The sequence below is a fragment of the Myotis brandtii genome, unplaced genomic scaffold (assembly GCF_000412655.1).
Source record: "Myotis brandtii unplaced genomic scaffold, ASM41265v1 scaffold1137, whole genome shotgun sequence".
NCBI classification, from domain to species: Eukaryota; Metazoa; Chordata; class Mammalia; order Chiroptera; family Vespertilionidae; genus Myotis; species Myotis brandtii.
This window is the reverse complement of record NW_005353916.1, coordinates 471,683-491,088: the sequence shown is the minus strand read 5'-3', so window position 1 is coordinate 491,088 and position 19,406 is coordinate 471,683. Positions and strand designations below refer to the sequence as shown.

The 19,406-nt window shown below is 39.7% G+C and overlaps 1 protein-coding gene across 1 annotated transcript; it reads right to left on the bottom strand.

Moving 5' to 3' along the window:
* Window positions 1–349: 349 nt before the first annotated feature.
* Window positions 350–4,187, bottom strand: LOC102240668 (E3 ubiquitin-protein ligase RLIM-like). Its single transcript, XM_014547875.1, has 2 exons — window positions 3,950–4,187; window positions 350–2,433 (listed from the first exon to the last, which is right to left on the bottom strand). Exons 1-2 carry the CDS (start codon window positions 4,185–4,187, stop codon window positions 350–352), a joined length of 2,322 nt encoding a protein of 773 aa, XP_014403361.1.
* Between the last annotated feature and the right edge of the window lie 15,219 nt (window positions 4,188–19,406).

Sequence of the window (19,406 nt, the reverse complement as noted above, 5' to 3'; positions counted from 1 at the left end):
TTTCTATCTCTCTCACTCTCTCTCGCTTCCTCTCTCTGAAATCAATAAAAACGTATTTTTAAAAAAGGATCTTGACACCATTACTTAATAAAAAATATGCAAGTAAATAAATAATTTGAAAAATATATACAGTTTATTTTATTCTCAAACAGAAATTTGGGAAAGTACAATAATTCCTTCAAGAACCAGTGGTTCAGTACATATTATTTCATTTAGATTCACAATTAAATTCAGATTGTTATATTTAAACATCACTCCAGAAGTGGGTATAAGCCAGGTGACTGTTGTTTGTCCATCACTATAACAGTTTATATAGCTGAGAATTCAGATCTCAATTAAAATTTTCTCTCTAACCAGAACCTACTACTTCCCTGCGACAAATAGGACAGGTAGAGTTGTCAGACAGCCAGCGATCAATACAGTGCACATGATATTCATGGGAGCAAGGTAGTATGCGAAGCTTGTTGCCTTCTGTGTACTCTGTAATACAAATTATACAGACTTTCGATGTATCATTTTCAGAAAAAGGTCTTATAGCCAAGTTGTCAATCTCTGCTTTGCTGAGTCCTGTTGGATGGTTATCATAATCATTCACGAGTAAAAATTGATCAAGAGAGGCCCAAGAGTCACTTTCATCTGATGTTATTGGGGTCATAGATCTACTGTCACCCCAGGTTTCTGATGAGTGTGGTGAGAATCTTCTTTCATAACTGCCTTCAAAGAACAGGGTGCTAATTTCTGAATTTTCATCACTGAAGGAGCTGGAACTAGACATCGGACTGGAGCTGGAACTGGACATCAGACTGGAGCTGGAACTGGACATCAGACTGGAGCTGGAACTGGACATCAGACTGTAACTGGAACCGGATGTGTAACTGGAGTTTGAACTAGAAGTCAGTGTGGAATGTAAACAGGAATCACAGCTAGAATTTGAGTAGGAACTAAAACTCCTACCATGAGAACTATCTCTTCCATCGGGTGACTCTGCCCTTTCCATGTATCGACTTGGCGCTGACTGAATAGGCTCTAAATCACTCTCACTGTCCATAGGACTACTTGAGCCACTAAAATCTGTCACTGTCTGCCTTAACGTGCTTTGAATTGCACCAGGTATTGTATCACTTAAACCTGTACTTAAAATTCCACAAAAGGGAATTCCAATGGTACTAACATAAGCTCTCATATCTGCCTGTTCATAATGTGAAAACATATGCCTAAGTTCTCCTTGTTCATTGTCTAAAGCGGCCGTGCTATTTGGTATCTCAGATGTTATTTGAGTTCTATTAGTTATGCTGCCTCTCTCAGAATATGCTACAGGATGAACTCGTCCTACTGCAGAACAGAGGCATATGTTTGGATATATCTGTCTCAATCCACAAGATTCACCGTCACCGGTTGTGTCTGGAGAAGATTCTCCTTGAACAGCATTCCTTGTCCCAGACGTTGCAAAAAGATGCCTATTTTGCGATTCAAGTGCAGCTGTTTGCTGTGTCGATGTTTCTTGGTGCCCAGTCTCACTTACGAAAGGCTGCTCAAAAGTTGGAGATGATGCACTGTGATGGAATCTTTGTGAAAGTGGACCCAGTGCACGTGGAGGTGACCTACTTTCAGTTCTTGCTCTGGTTCTACTGTGGTCTGGGCTTCTGCTTCTTGCTCTTTTCTGACCTCTGGTAGGTGTGACTTTTATTGATGGCCTTGGTGTACTTTTTTCTGACTTAGATGGTCTTGTAAATCTTGGTTCAGCTTGTGGGTTTTCCACGTGACTGTGGCTATTTTCCATGTTTTCTCTTCTGGGAAGTCTTGTAGATGGTGCGTATTTATTCTCTGCACTTGGATGGCCAGAACTGAATCTGAAATCCCCGTGTGGATTAGCCTGGCTCACTTCTCTCCAAGGTTGGTGTTCTCCTTGCCCACATATCCCATTTTTAGCTTGCTCAAAAGCCTTAAGCTGGTCTCTAATAGAGCCACTCGTTGGAGTTGATGCACTGTGATGGAATCTTTGTGAAAGTGGACCCAGTGCACGTGGAGGTGACCTACTTTCAGTTCTTGCTCTGGTTCTACTGTGGTCTGGGCTTCTGCTTCTTGCTCTTTTCTGACCTCTAGTGGGTGTGACTTTTAGTGATGGCCTTGGTGTACTTTGTTCTGATTTAGATGGTCTTATCAGTCGTGGTTCAGCTTGTGGGTTTTCCAGGTGATTGTGGCCATTTTCCACACTTTGTCCTCTGGGAAATCTTATGGATGGTACATATTTACTCTCTACACTTGAGCTGCCAGAACTGACTCTGAAATCACTGGGAGGATTAACCTGGCTCACTTCTCTCCAAGGTTGGGGTTCTCTTTGCCCACTTGTCACATTTTCAGTTGGTTCAAAAGACATGAGCCAGTCTAATAAAGAGTCACTGCTAGACACATCATCGGGAGAGTCTCCTTCACCTGCTAACAAAAAAGTGGGGAGCTCAGAAAGGAAATACCAAGATTAGAGCCATCGTAGGATAGCTCTCTGAAACGTTGTTTCAAAAACAAACTAAAATGCTGATAAATACTCAGATCTTGTAAACAAAATTTTACATTTATAGAATTAATATTTTGTAAACCATGCTGCAAATTGACAAGGAAAGGCAAGAAAGTTTCAATTCTATCTGAAAGACAGAGATAATCCTAGATAAATTTAGAGAATTGTTTTTATTAAAAATGAATATGGAGGTCCATTTTTAATAGTTCATCATATACACATCCTGGGAGAGGACTGTCAAGTGACAACAGTTTTTTCACTCCACTGTCAAAATTTACTAATGCAATTAAACAAGACAAATACCAGGTAAGGTACAGTGCTTGTTATTTTTCTTCAGTTTACATTATTAGGTAATTTTCATTAGTCCACATTACTTCTAGGCTTTTGACTTAAGTGCTTTTGATAATACATAAAGTTGTTTTAAAATACAAGACTATTATAGTCATTACCCAAATATAAAGAAGCTTTAAAAGTATTGGAATACTTATTAATGTTACCAAGATTTTGAATTGACATGAAATTGAAGGTTAGATAAATGAGTAGACTAATCCTAGCATAGTGCATATAGGACCATGTTCAAGAACCAAACTATTTCAGTATCCTCTTCAGTACATAGTAAAAGTCTCTGCTTCACACTGGGAGAGAACCACTGGCCCTGAGGTTAGAGCAGGGTTTCTCAACCTTAACACTACTGACATTTTGGCACCATACAATTCTTTATTTAGGGAGCTATCCTGTGCATTGTGGAATGCTGGGCAGCATTCCTAGCCACTGCCCACAGGATGTAAAAAAACATATTTAGATATTGTAAAATGCCCCCAGTTGAGAGCTACTTGATTCGAATATGAAATACTTGTTTTTGCTGGTGAGGAAGTCATATGTCTATATCAGTGGTTCTCAACCTTCCTAATACCGCGACCCTTTAATACAGTTCCTCATGTTGTGGTGACCCCCAATTTCATTGTTACAAATTGAACATAATGAAAGCATAGTGATTAATCACAAAAACAATATGTGATTATATATGTGTTTTCCGATGGTCTTAGGCGACCCCTGTGAAAGGGTTGTTTGACCCCCAAAGGGGTCGCAACCCACAGGTTGAAAACCGCTGGTCTATATAGAAAAAAAAATAATTCAGTTAGAAGGAGGAATTTTCCATTGAGGTGGAAAACCAAGGAAAGTATCAATAGGCTATTTCACAAATAAAACAACCCAAATGTGAATGGGGGTGGGGTGGGGAGGGGAAGGTACCTTGACATTCTCACCAAAAAAATGAATAAATGCAAGGTTTGTGGTTTGTTTGTTTGTTTGTTTGTTTGTTGAGAAGTTACTTAGCACCAGATTAATTTGTGCCACTCTGTATAATCTCTGGTTGACACTCACTGTTACGAAGTTCCTTATCCATCCCATCCTATTGCCCTCACAAATAAAGTATACCTGTATTTTCATCTGAGTTTCCCAGTAGTTTGTCTTTAGCTAGGTGAAATCTTCTCCGCAACTCTTCTTCTGTACTTTCGCCTGGGTTGCCTAGCAAATTGTTACCCTTCATAAGCTTGTACTCGTCTTCACTCAGGTTATTTACAAATCGATAAAAATCCTGAGCTAATCGGTTCGTCTGATTTCTGCGCTGGGCCGCAGATTCATCTCCTTCATCGCCAGAATCTGAGTTTTCCATCTTGACGAACAAGTGGAAAATTATCAGACTTTTACGAAATGATGGTGATACACAAACACACACTTCCTGCTTCGGTGTCAGGATACGACTCAGTCGATCCACCGATCCACCTCAGCTTACGTTTCCCTCAGCTTCTCTCACCTCTACTGCCGCTGCAGTTGTACAGCTGCTGGTGAGTCAACTGTTGAGACCCACCTTTATACCAAGCATTCTAGTCACTGTTGCCTAGGCAACCATGATCTTCGCCATTGTTACCAAATTGGGACCTCATTCAGGTTGGGTTTCATTTCAGTCCAAACCAGCAAATGTTGACAAGGGCTTATTGTGTACCCAGCACAGTCCTAAGCCTCCTTTAACCCTCATGAACCTATTCTCAGGCTTTCGGGAGGCTTTTCAGGCTCCGATAAGCTATAGCTATTTGTATGTTAAATTACAGAACCCAGATGCAGCTAGTTCCAGTAGATATGACAGCCTCTTTCAAAATGCCATGCTGCCCTAGCCGGTTTGGCTCAGTGGATAGAGTGTTAGTCTGCAGACCAAAAGGTCCCGCGTTCCATTCTGGTCAAGGGCACAAACCTCAGTTGCAGCCTGGGCCTTGGTCAGGGCACGTGCAGGAGGCAACCAATTGATGTGTTTCTCTCACATCCATCGATATTTCTGTCTTTCCCTCTCTCTTCCACTCTCTCTAAAAATCAATGGAAAAATACCTCAGGTGAGGATTAAAAAAAAAAAATGCCTTGCCAAAGTCATCCTAGTTAAATGTAACAGTTTTCATTTTCAGGTGCCACAGGATTTCTGTCTTTTCTCCTCATGATTCCTTAAATCATAGATACTCACTAAGAAAGCCCACATTGTTTTATATTTCACCAGGCCCATAGCTGAATCTGTTTAACTGGGTCCTCTCCCTTTTATAAAGGCTTCATCTTGCATTACACAACTCTTCTGTTGTGGGTGGCGATGAGGTTCTTGCGGTGTCACGAGGAAAAGCATTTCCAGGGACTCTCAAGAAAGGATGAGGTCTGATGGCAACATTTCTTCAGGAAGCAAAATTAAAGAAGTTCCCCAATGTTCCATCTCTGTCCATCTTGCCATGGAAAATCAGGGCCAGAAATAGAGTCTATGTCCAGAGGATCTGTGCCATATTAAAGCTTTTCAGTCCAGCAGTCAGCTAACTTAGCTTGTGTTCCTGGCTGCAATCCATTGCTGTGCTGTGGTATCCAGGCTCCCACCTGGAGCCTGTATTTGGAGTCTGCATGGCTCAAGACCACATGACTATGGAGAGTGCATGGAACAAGCACGGGTCACGAGCAAAAGAGAGAGAGCTAGCCGAAACCGGTTTAGCTCAGTGGATAGAGCGTCGGCCTGCGGACTGAAGGGTCCCAGATTCGATTCTGGCCATGTACCTGGGTTGCGGGCACATCCCTAGTAGGAGATGTGCAGGAGGCAGCTGATCGATGTTTCTCTCTCATCGATGTTTCTAACTCTCTATCCCTCTCCCTTCCTCTCTGTAAAAAATCATTAAAATATATTTTCAAAAAAAGTAAAAGAGAGAGAGCTTTGCTCACCTGGACTTAGGTATTCTCAGGCTTGGGAGGAACCAGAGCTTTTTCAAAATAACCAGTCAGCTCCCAGGTTAGATTGAAGGGTCTCTATGGTCGAGCTACTCCCCTGTGCCATTTTTACTTTTACTGAGCATGTCCCTATCTCCCCATGCTCTCCCCACCCCCTACAATCCAGTACTGGAGGAGAGAAGTGAGGGGTTTTAATCTCTTGGAGGGACAATGCTGCAATTTCTTGGGGTGTCAAGCTGTAGTTTCCCGGTGAAGCAATCAGGCCTCTGCTTCCCAGCTGAACATGCTCAGTAATGTCTCCCCCTTTGCTTCCTTTTCCCATCAAGAACCAGCTAACTATGGTAACACTTCAAGCTTCTGTTTACAAAAAACAAAAACAAAACCCCAACACACTAATTACAGATTTGGCTGGTTTTCTCTCGTGCAAAGAATCCCTTAAGGAATTCTCCACAAATGCATTCAGTTTCATTTTTGTTTTTTTTCTCATCAGTATTATAAATATTACTTAAACAAAACTAGCCAGAACATCACAGACACTTTTTAAACAGATCCACAATAGTTATTTTGCCTGCCATAATGCATGCTGACCTTTGCTGATTTTATTCCATGTATGTTAGTGCAGCCAGGATGGCTTGGTGAAGATGATGCTCATTTGCAATCCTATCTGAAGGAGACCTCTAAGAGTTTCTGGACTCATTGATATTACCAGAACTTAACACTTGCTTGGAAATCCTCCATTCAGGTTGTTCGTGGAAAGACAAGATTGGGCTGCTAAATTTGAGACATTATGCCATTTGATTTATTTAATAATTAAATCGTCAAACATAAACTGTGTCAGTTACCACCCTAGCCTTCAGAGATGTGTTAACTGTTGCAGCAGTCTGTACTCCCAAGTAATTCACAGTCCAGGTGAGGGAAATATCACATAGAAACTATCAAAATACAATATATGCTGTAATAGATTTATTTATGTAGTATTGTGTAAGTGTGAGAACTGTCTGATTATTTCATGGGAGTTGGGGAATGTTTCATAGTGATATTACATTTAAATCTGAATCTTTAAATAGTATTGTGAGTTTCTACAGATGGAGAGTGCCAGTTGGGTATGTGTTGGTGAAGGGAAACTATGTCAGACAAAGGAATAGACTTAAGAGACCTTGGCTTGTTTGGGTAACTGTGGCCACCATTTGGGGGTTGAGGTGGAAATGTTTTGAAATTAAGCCCACAAGGAATTATTGACACAGAGTATAAATTGAGGTATTTTTTTCCCTGTAAGAAATAGGACACTGGTTAAGATGTTTTATTTTGAGAAAAAAAACCAGTGAATTTTGTTTTTGCCTCCTTAGCATCCACCTAAACTACTATGATAATAAGACCCTGGTTTTCCCGGGAGAAAACCCAATTCTCCAATCTTAGCCCTGTTTCTTTAGGTTTAATTGAATTCACTGTCATGGCTAAAGGAAGAACACATGATGCAGCCATGTCCAATTAATTTATCTCAAATTTCTGGTTCTGGTAATTGTTTAAGCACAGGCATGTGACCTAACGTACATTTAAAAGTTAAATTTGAGATGTTAACTAAAATGAGAAGTCATTTTCACTACGGTTGCTAAGCTGGTAGTATGTAAATATAAAGATGCTCATGGCTATCTTCTGTACTAAGAATGAAGAAAATCAACATAAAAAGACAGAGGAAAACAAAACAGGAAAAGAGCCAGATACATAAGAAAAAAATTGTCTTATATGTGAAGCTAGTTGTGCCATAGGATGTTTAGATCTTGTAAACATTATATTTCATTTTTTTAATATAAGGTTGTGAAGGAAGTTCATCACTTATGATTGGAAGGATCCTAATAATTGCAACAGGGGAGTGATATAATCAGTAATCTAATTAGATATCAAAAAGTAATTTTAAACAAATTTTCCATGTAAGACTCATTGGCTGTTGTCTATTCTATGAAATTAGCAAAAATTTATAAAAGCAAAAATTAGCCCTAGCTGGTTTGGCTCAATGGATAGAGCATCAGCCTTCAGACTGAAGGGTCTCTGGTTCAATTCCTGTCAAGGGCACACGCCCGGGTTGCGGGCTCGAGCCCCAGTAGGGGGCATGCAGGAGGCAGCCGATCAATAATTCTCTCTCATCATTGATTTTTTTTAGATATATTTTATTGATTTTTTACAGAGAGGAAGAGAGAGGGACAGAGAGTCAGAAACATCCATCAGCTGCCTCCTGCACACCCCCTACTGGGGATGTGCCCGCAACCAAGGTACATGCCCTTGACCGGAATCAAACCTGGGACCTTTTAGTCCGCAGGCCAACGCTCTATCCACTGAGCCAAACCAGTTAGGGCATCATTGATGTTTTTATCTCTCTCTCCCTTCCTCTCTGAAATCAATAAAAATATTAAAAAGGCAAAAATTATAACAGTACCAACTGTGGTTCTAAATATATGTAGAATATTTAAAACAATTACATTATTAAAAAACAGTTGGTTAACGGGCATATTAAGGTAAAGTTTCTATACTTCACTCAAAATGGTGAAATGACTTAATAGTAAACTAATAAGTTATTCAAATCTAATATAATACCAAGGAAACCACTAAGAAGTTTTACAAAGGTCTACACTAAAAACACTCTAGATAAATCAATATGAAAATTTAAAGAATGTTCAATAACCAGAAAATGCAATAAAAAGAAAACAGAAATAAAATGAGAGAGAATAGGAAAAAAACACACAAAATAGAAGTTTTAGTCTAAATATATTAATAACTAGATTAATATAACTGTTCTAAATATACCAATTAAAACACAACTATTGGTTGAATGGATAAAAATGACCTAACCATAGGCTGTCTAAAAGAAACTCACTTCAAATATAATGATAAAGGCATAATGAAAGTAAAATGATAGAAAAAAGATATCATGCCAACATTAATCAAAAGAAAGCAGGAATGGACATATTAGTAGCAGATAAAGAAGAATTCAGAGCAAAGAAAATCACCAGAGACAGAGGAAGACACTTTATAATGGTAAAATGGTCAATTACCAAAACCACCTAGGAATCCTAAAAGTGTATGCCCCAACAACAAAATTGAATTTATGTGAGGAAAAATTCATAAAATGCGAAGGACAAATACACAATTCCACAATCATAGTTGGAGATATCAATTTCCCTCTCTCAACAGTTCACAGAACTAGAAAGAAAATCAACAAAAATATAAAGGAAGTAAACAACAACATCAATCAATAAGATCTAATCAACATTTATAAAACATTCTACCCAAAGACAGACTACACTTTTTTTTTAATGTATTTCATTGATTTCAGAGAGAAGGGGAGAGGGAGAAAGAGATAGAAACCTCAATGATGAGAGAGAATCATTGATCGGCTGCCTCCTGCATACCTCCTACTGGGGATCGAGCCCACAACACAGGCATGTGCCCCGACAGGTTCATAGATCAACGCTCAAAACTGAGCCACACACCAGCTGGCTACACGTTCTTTTTAAATGTCCATGGGATATATAGATCATATCCTGAGCTATCAACAAACTTCAACACATTTAAAAGCATTGAAATCATTCAGAAATATGTTCTCTAACCACAATGGATTAAAAATAGAAGTCAAGCCCTAACTGGTTTGGCTCAGCGGATAGAGCGTCGGCCTGCGGACTTAAGGGTCCCAGGTTCGATTCCGGTCAAGGGCATGTACCTTGGTTGTGGGCACATCCCCAGTGGGGAGTGTGCAGGAGGCAGCTGATTGATGTTTCTCTCTCATTGATGTTTCTAACTCTCTATCCCTCTCCCTTCCTCTCTGTAAAAAATCAATAAAATATATATTTTTTAAAAAAGAAGTCAAAATGTAAAGATAACAAAAAAAATTTGCAAATACTTGGAAACTAAACAACATACTTCTCATTGGCCAATGAGAAAGTCTGGAAGGAAATTTAAATACACACACACACACACACACACACACACACAGTGAACTGAATGAATGTGAAAATATAAAATGCCAAAATGTATGGGACACAGCTACATGAGTGCTGAGAGGGAAGTTTATAGCTCAATGCAAACATTATAAAAGAGGAAAAGTCTCAAATCAATAACCTAAGCTCCCTCTTGAAGATCCTAGAAAAATAAGAGCAAAATAAACCTAAAGCATGCAGAACAGATTAAGTAATCTAATGAACTAAAATAACAGATTAAAGCGGAATGCTGAATATATTCTCACCCAAAAATGGTTGGCCACAACTATAAGTTGTACTTCTGCCACCCCGTCCCCACAAAATGCAGTTTGTTATTGTGGATATTAATTTCACTGTTGATATTCAGTTGGTGGATAAAACAAATTTACCATTTCCCAACAATATGTTTTTCATTATCTCTGTCACAGGAGCTAAAGTTTTTAATGTCCTTCTATATGTGCTGGAAATAATTTCAAATTTAGTCAGATGCAACAAGAGAAAGGATGGTGAGGGCCTTCCAAAGCCAGCTGTGGGCCCTGCCATGGGTGAGTACTGCATGGGGACAGGAAGCAAAGGATAGCTTGCCATACCTGAGTGAACAAAATGAAATAAATAAACAGTCTGCCTAGTTCTGCTTTTGAGGCATAGTAACTCTACCCACAGGGAAAACAGCCCAGTGAATGTCACACTGGACCATTCCATGCCTTCGAACCAGTCAGTGCTGGAGCTGCTTCTCCTTGCTTGGCTAACACTTACCGAAGTATCTTCAATGCAATAAAAGGAAGGAGTCAAGACACCAAAGAGGAGCCCAAGGATTTCTCAAAGTGTCACTTTATTCCTACTCAGTAGTCAGATGAGCAAGAGAATTTTTTAAAATGTCAATTTATTCCTATTCAGCTGCTGCCTGCTTCCAGACCTCTGTGGAAGGCAAGGTACCTTTGAACATCTGACAGCCTTGGACCTGAGCTGAGCCTGCTCTGCTCTCAGTGGTGTTTCGATAGACATAGAGCACTACTGCTCAGAGCTCCCAGCCAGCCTCCATAGGACCAACTTAGCATCTGGTGTGAAGGAAAAGGGTGGAAAGTAATCTGACCTTTCTAACTACTGTCTCCTTGGGAAGTAACTGCATTCATGTCATACGACCCAGGGGTAGTTCTTCTCAGGTACCTATTAGAAACAAAGGAAGCAAGGAAGCACCATCGCTCTATAAAAGCCTAAGTGACCAAGCGACCGGTTGACTGGTCGCTATGACATGCAGTGACCACCAGGGGACAGGCGCTCAACACACAGGATCGGGCTCCCTCCTGTCTGGATCGGGCCTGTGGGGATTGAGCCAAAACTAGCTATCCAACATCCCCTGAGGGGTCCTGGATTGCGAGAGGGTGCAGGCCAGGCTGAGGGACCCCAGGGGTGCATGAATCGGTGCACCGTGCCTCTAGTATTCAATAAAAGTTTTAAGTACAAGATTGTATTTTTAGCTCTTGTGTTAATTATTTTCTAGAAGGAGCACAGAGATCTTTTTTGAGAAAGAGAGAGTGTTATGTGATGGTTACTGGAGCTTCTAAAACATTAGATTAATCCCTTCTGCTTTAGGGAGTCACAAGTTAACAGGTTGAAGTCTGCTATCCAACACTACTCACTCATGAGAAGGAGGTCAGAAACTCCTACTCTGTGGGAATAGTAGGAAATGGCAATAACTTTCCCATCACCCCCTGCCCAAGAAATACATGGTGCCATCACAATTAATGAGCCAGGTCTAAGAAACAAAAACTAGACGCAAGCAAAGCCAGAAGAAACAACATATAAATAGGCCAAAACCAAAATTCTGGATTCAATTACTACACGTTTTAGAAGTCCATAAATATTCATTTGACCAAAGAGAATCATTTAGCTTAAAACACTGAACACTTTGCTTAATATTTAACTTGAGTGGAAAAGACTCCTTTGGGAGACAGTTGAAAGCAGCTAATTGCAACAGCTACTTCCGCATCGCAGCCTCTTCACAATAAGGATAAAACAAGAGTATACGCAAAGCATCTTAACTTTCCTTAAAACAAGGTATCAAAAAGGTAATACTATCATTTTAAATACATTTTGTTTGCCTAGATTTAACAAATATTCCATTAGTTAATATGCTTCAGGCTATGAGTAACCAAATAAGTGGGGGAAAATCATTTTAAACAAGAAGGGGATGTACTCTATCACATAACTAAATGTCTAGAGGGGAGCATACTCCAAACAAAGCAGCATGAAGACTCCAGTTCCGTATCTTTATGATTCTCTTGACTCTGTCTTCTGCCATGTTTTGGTTCTGTCCACAGATAGATTACCCCATAATCTCAAAATACCTGCCAGTAACAATGGACACAACACACTTTTTAAAAACGTTTATTGCAAGAAAAAGAAAACCTCTCTCTTGACCATGGAAAAAGAAAGTATTTCTCTTTAGCCTAATTGGGATCAATTTGAGTCATATGCCTCCTTTCTGTGTACTTATGTGGAATGAGACTATGAGAGGTTACCCTTGGAAAGGCTAAGTGATTTGTTCAATATTATGAAAGGAACATTGGGGAGGGTGAAAAGGGAGCCAATAAAAAGAAAAAGTATTCATACATACGACTCAGCATGTGGATATTTTCTATATATTTGCTAAAATAATAATGTTAAAAACGACATTTGACCTCCTCATCCCAGTATTTTGATTTATGACTTACAACTAATATTAAAACAAAGTGATCTTGCATTGAAAACATTTGCTCAGATTCTAAGGGGAACTTTATTTAGTATAATATCATGAAATTAATACCTCGTATTGGTGAAATTCAATAATAAGTGTGAGACTTTGAAATAATATTCTACTGGATTATTGAAAGCCTGTTTAATTTCTTGCCACCAGGAGTTCAGTTTCTGCCCTGAAGTCCTCCTGCTGCTTAAAAATATATATGAAACCAAGAGTGAAAGGGTTGTCTTCAACATTTTGTTCAATATAAATAAATGGTGTTTTTAGAAAATCCTTTTAATGCCATAATCTGACATAATTTTTAATTTTTAAACTCCTTTAAGTAATAGTAATAATATTTGCTGACCTAGAGTAATTTTATAAGAATTCATTAATCTTCTAAAATGCTTTGATAGGTTAAAATAAAAGGCCCCGTAGAGTATGACCAGTTTCAGTTATTATTTAATTAAATTTCAAATGGCAGTTTGTTATGCATCAAAGTAAAACATTTTGCTCATTGCTGCCACTTCTAAAGTTTTTGCTCCTCTCTAATAGCTCGTGTTACCGCTTTAATTATTACCATTAAACATGTTGTAAAATCCCAGTGGAGAGCACTATTCAGATCTATGACAGTGAACTACTGAATTCCTTTCGACTTACTTCACTTGGTCTCTGTGTGATTTCGTTCAAATAAACTATTATAGCAAGAAAAGTTGCAGGTCTGATTTTACGGCCATATGACAACTGTCGTCTGATCCAGTTACTGTCTGGTTTAGAAATGTTTTCGACAAACAGACTTCCCTTGAAACTTTTTTTTCTAAGAGACAGTTTCTCGGTGGCCATTTACCTGCAGTAAGAGCTGCATACCAGCTGGACCAACAGACAGAAAATCTTGCTTGCTTGCTTTCGTTGACAACTGGATTGTCACTAATTACACTAATATTTCCTTGATGTTTCTTTTGCCCAAGCAGCTGGGTTTTTCATAATTAACTAAGGTTTCTCAACAGGAGATACATCTCACTAACATACCCAGTTCAAATCAAATTTATACTTACAAAAGAAACAAATGTCAAGATAGCTTCTAGAATATATAAAAAGGAATTAGTTTATTTTTCTTTGAGAAAGTATTCTACCTTTAAGAGAAAACTTATAAACTAAGGCTTTGAACCTATTCAAAGAAAAGGCAATTGTATTGGCAAACACTAACTAACTTCAAAGTTTCATGAAAAAATCTGTTAGCATAAAATTCTCTAATTCTGGCAAGTAGTTTTAACTTTATCAATTAGGATTGGGTTTGGCTGCATATAAAAGAAGTTTAATGTGTCAATGTTTATCCTTGGGAGGAGGAGACGGAGGAGAGGAGAAGGAGAAGAAGGAGTAAGAGGAAGAAGGAGGAAGGAGGAAGGAGGAAGGAAGAAGGAAGAAGGAAGAAGGAAGAAGGAAGAAGGAAGAAGGAAGAAGGAAGAAGGAAGAAGGAAGAAGGGAGGGAGCAGGGAGGGGAAGGGGAGAGGAAGGGGGAGGGGAGTGGGAAGGGAGGAGAAGGAGGAGGAAGAGGAGGGGGAAGAGGAGAAGGAGGAGGAGGGGAAGACAGAGGAGAAAAAGGAGATGGAGGCAATGGAGGAGATGAAGAAGAAGAAAGGAGGAGAAGGAGGAGGAGGAGGAGGAGGTCTCCATCCTCAAGACTACCTCATGGTCTAAAATGGGCTGCTAGGGTTCCATTCACCACATCCAAATTCCAGGGAGTAGGAAGGAAGGGGATAGGGGAAAAATACCCAGCACCAAGCTAAGCTGGCTTCTTTAGCAGTCTTTCCAGAAGTCCCTTGTAACACTTCCATAGCCTTGGCTAGAACTTTATCATATACTTTTAACTGCACAGACACTGGGAAATGGATTATCTTTTTCTGGCACATTACTGTTCAGGATAAAATCAAGGTTCTGTTACTAAAAAGAAGAGATGAGATATTGGGTGGCAATTCACAGTTTGTACCACATTTCCATTATGTGGTGCTTTTTGTAGGAAATTTCATGTAGCCATTAAAAATAATAAATGAGAGCTATGCTAATTCCCCAAGGATTATTGGGTGAAAAAAGAAAAATGAGTAGAAGTGATAAAATATGCTTTGATTTTTAAAATAATATAGGATGACAAAAATCTCTACATATGTATGCATATACATATGCAAATGATAGACAGTTGACTCTTGAACAACACAGGTTTAAACTGTGTGGGTACACTTACAGGTGAATTTTTTTCAATAAATACACAGTTAGCCCTCTGTATCTCCAGGTTTCTAATTCTAGGACTCAACCAACTGTGGATCAAAACCAGCATTTTCCATCTGCATTTGGGAATCCACACGTTTGCAGGGCCGAGTGTATGCAATTGTTCTATGTCATTCTATATAATAAAAGGGTAATATGCCAATTGACCCTAACAACAGGACAACTGGGAATGACTGGTCACTATGACAGACACTGACCACCAGGGGGCAGACGCTCAATGCAGAAGCTGCCCCCTGGGGGTCAGTGCGCTCCCACAGCGGGAGCTTTGCTCAGCTACAAGCCAGGCTGACGACTGCCAGCACAGTGGTTGTGGTGGGAGCCTCTCCTGCCTCCTCAGCAGCACTAAGGATGTCCGACTGCAGCTTAGGCCTGCTCCCCGCTGGCAAGTGGACATCCCCCGAGGGCTCCTGGGCTGCCAGAGGGATGTCTGACTGCCAGCAGTTGGATACCCCCCGAGGGGTCCCAGACTGTGAGAGGGCAGGCTGGGTTGAGGGACGCCCCCCCTGAGTGCACAAATTTTTGTGCACTGGGCCTCTAGTTTTATATAAGGGACTTGAGCATCTGCAGATTTTGGTATCTGAAGGGGGTAGGGGGTCTCCTGTGGAAACCAAGGGACAATCATAATTAAGATTTTGAAGATTCAAAAGTTATACACAGATTTTCAACTGTGTGGGAGTTGGCACCCCTAACTCCCAGTTGTTCAAGGGTCAACTGTATAAGTAAATGAATATGGAAAATTACACAGTAGGTTGTCAACATGTGTTATTTGGGCAAGAGGAGAACAGATGAATATCTTTGTGCTGTTCCATTATTCCAGTTGCTATAATAGGCATGTATTATTTTTATAATTTGTAGTTGTTTTAAAAGATTTATTTACAGAAATCTTTTGCAGCGGTTCTCAACCTTTAGGTCGCGAACAATGAAAATACATCCTGCATATCAGATATTTACATTACGATTCATAACAGTAGCAAAATTACAGTTATGAAGTAGCAACGAACATAATTTTATGGTTGGGGGTCACCACAACATGAGGAACTGTATTAAAGGGTCGCGGCATTAGGAAGGTTGATTAGAGAGTGTACTAGCAAGATAACATGAGGAAGAACATTGCATTCTTTCTTGAGCTAATGAATGTTAAGTATAAATACTTAAATGTTTATAAATATTAAAATATAATGTAAGGCAGAACAATATCACAATATATATCTTTGCTGAACTACCTGGTATTCTAGCATTTATGAAATTAAATGAATAACCTTCATGAATTGAATTTATTGTTTACAAATAGGTAAATGACATTTAAGCCATGAATCTTTGATGAAAAAGTCTTATTTGGGAATTAGTCACACCTTACAGGAATAAGTCATTCTCATGTCAACTTGGCTTCATCAAAATTTCATGAAGAAAAACCTTCTAAATCATGTACAACAACATCACATTATAAATTATATTTTATCCAGACATAATAAAGAATATGAAGAGTATGAAAAAATAAAGAAAAATAAATCAATCCCTTACCTACCTAGATGACTGTATGTTTAGCATAGAAAATGTCCTGTGTAGTGACCTGAGAAAAGAACTAGCAGCTGTTAATACTGAGACATTATTGATCCTGTGCCATCAGGCCAAAAAAAAAAAAAAAAAGACTATTAAACTTTTAAAAAATAACATTATAATAATTTCAAAGTAAAATCTCAGATTTAAACTTATATCTAAATACATCATCAAATAATGGCCATGTTTGGTTTCTGCCTTGGTTGTGTCATGCTAGGTTATTTGGCATTAGGCCAAAGAGTGTTCAGTGGACCACTTAATAAACATATTGGATAAACAATGATGCTTTACTGTCATTTGGAAACACTAATAAACATAATAATGACTTGGGGAAATTGTAATAAATGTCACTTCCTCTCTAAATGGTATCCCTCTCCCTCAATACTTATTCTGAATCAGAAATGGGCATTTTAGCCCTAGCTGGTTTGGCTCAGTGGATTAGGGTTAGGGTCCGGGGTTTAATTTCGGTCAAGGGCACATACCTTGGTTGCAGGGTCCTCCCTGGCCCAGGCTCTGTCCAGGCGTGTGCAGGTGGCAACCAATCGATGTGTTTCTCTCACATTGATGTTTCTCTCTGTCTTTCCCTCTCTTCAACTCTCCCTAAAAGATCATTGGAAAAATATCCTTGGGTGAGGATTAACCAAAAATAAAAAAAAATAAAAGAAAGAAATGGGCATTTTAAACAAGCACACCAAGATCTTTTTCTGCCTGTCTCAGGATCATGTTTTGAGAAACACTGATATAAAAGAAAACGGTTTTAAACTTGATCTTCACCATTATAAACTGTCTTCATGTTTGCAAAATAAGGGTCAGGTGTGCAAATGGCACTGCTATAAACATAGAGCTTGAAAAAAGTTATGCTCTAGTTTAGTAAATTAAAAACAAAAAACAAAAACGAGAATATGACTCAATTTCTTAATCCTGGACCACATTTTTCTCAGTAGTGAAATATGGCCAATGTGATGGAGCTGGAAGATAAATCTGTGAGCCTATTTTTATAAATGCTTTAACTGTTTTTCAGGGCAGGAGTGGTATAATTTCTGTGGTGGATGTATAGTTTGAATGGGGGTTTGGCACACAGGAATAAAGAGGGGATTCAGATTGAAAAGTAGTGAGTAATTATACTCAAGAACCACCAGCCCAATCCTATAATAACTCTTCATGGCTTCCAATTCCTAAATTTATTTTCTGTTAAATGAAAGCAGTCATCTAAGTGATGTTGTGCTGGGAATCAGGACATTATAGAATATCTTAGTTCCAATTCCATAAATCTATATCTTCAAATAAAACCCCCAAGTACAAATAATACATCTCAATTCACTTTGTAAATCATTTTTCTGTGTTGGTTCTTTCTCCGAATCTTTAGCCAAAACTTAGAGCTGGGACAGATTCCAGGTGAGGACAAAACTGCAAAATTCTATACTCCCCATTCTTTGGTTATTTTGCCTCGAACTGAAGCGGATACTTGGCAATGAGCCACTGGGGGGATTCAAATTTTTCTAATTCACTCTCTTCGTTAATCAAGTTGACCAAGTAATTTCTAAACTTTCCGTCAGCTCTGTACCTTCCTGTTACTAGCCCAGCATGTCGTCTTCCTGCCTCAGAAACTATAGACATAAAAAGGGTTCTCAAAAATAGTCTAGTCCTGCCACCCTGTTGGACAGTGTGAAAGCTACACCCAGCTTTCGTGGGTAGTTGTTAGAAGTCAAGTGGGCTTGGGTTGGGAGCAGAAAACGAAGCTCTTGATGGTTCCTCCCACCACACCTCCTGTAGGCGATTCAGGAGGGTCTCAAGGGGAGGAGACGCAAAACAGTGGGACTCTGCCCTGACATCTGGCTCCGGATTGAGGCTAGTTGGGGGTGGGGGGAGGTCAAGTCACAAGAACATCTGCATTTAAGGCAGGTGACCTGGGTTCCAGTGATGGTTCTGACATTAAAGAACCATGTGCCCTCTGTAAAGGTATTTAATATTTCATTTCTTTATATAGGGTGTCCCAAAATTCACGCAAGAAGTAATTTTGATAGAAAACACAGGTTTGCCCTAACCGGTTTGGCTCAGTGGATAGAGCATCGGCCTGCGGACTGAAGGGTCCCAGGTTCGATTCTGGTCAAGGGCATGTACCTTGGTTTCGGGCACATCCCCAGTAGGGGGCGTGCAGGAGGCAGCTGATGGATGTTTCTCTCTCATCAATGTTTCTAACTCTATATCCCTCTCCCTTCCTCTCTGTAAAAAAAATCAATAACATATATTTTAAAAAAAAGAAAACACAGGCTTATAATTAAAAATTGTAAATTTTTTATTGATTCATAAAGTATACAGTATAGGGTTATGTATGGAATAGCACATCACGTAAATGGCCTCCACGGCTTGGCTTTGCTGGCACATACGCAAAGCCGTGGTCTTCATTGGTCTTCATTGTCCTGGCTCCTGGGCCATAATTGGTACTTGGTAATGCTTATCAAATTGAAGGGATTGAAATCAAAGGGCAACAGATATTAGAATCTGATTCAATAAACCAAGTAAAATTAGGCTTTTATTTTTTGTTGTTATTGTTGTTAATGCTCACGCAAAATTCAAATCTTGTGTGAATTTTGGGACACCCTATAGTAAGACTAGAGGCCCAGTGTACGAAATTCATGCACTGGTAGGGTCCCTAGTGGCTGCTGGCTGCCGGCCAGGTACTCCCTCCCTTCCCCTGGTCAGGCCGCCTCCTGGTGGAACTCCCGGACTACTCTCGGTCAAGGGAACAATTTGCATACTATGCTTTTATTATATAGGATAACCAGTACAAACCTGCACATAGTTGTCCAATATACTTCCATCCCTTTCCTTCCCTCACTTGGGAATTATAAACATTAAAGAGACTAAGATAGGCTAAGTTACTTAGACTAGTGCCTGTAACGTATTAAGGCTTAATATTACCACTGACTCTTATTATATGGCCAGTCTCTGAAACACTGACTGCACGCCGGTAACGCGCTGAACGCGGTGTAAAGGTTTACTCTAGCTCATAACTGCGCATGTGCGTCCCGTCCCCAGTGCTTGTCCGCCCCGGGCCCAAGCTCCGCCCCCAAGCTCCGCCCCCAAGCCCAAGCTCCGCCCCCGAGGGGGGCGCCCCTTA

Excerpts from the sequence above, each read along its gene's own strand:
- LOC102240668 (XM_014547875.1), bottom strand. The coding sequence starts at position 4,187 with ATGGAAAACTCAGATTCTGGCGATGAAGGAGATGAATCTGCGGCCCAG. Across the intron at positions 2,434-3,949 it reads AAACTCAGATGAAAATACAG|GTGAAGGAGACTCTCCCGAT; the intron begins GTATACTTTATT and ends TTTTGTTAGCAG.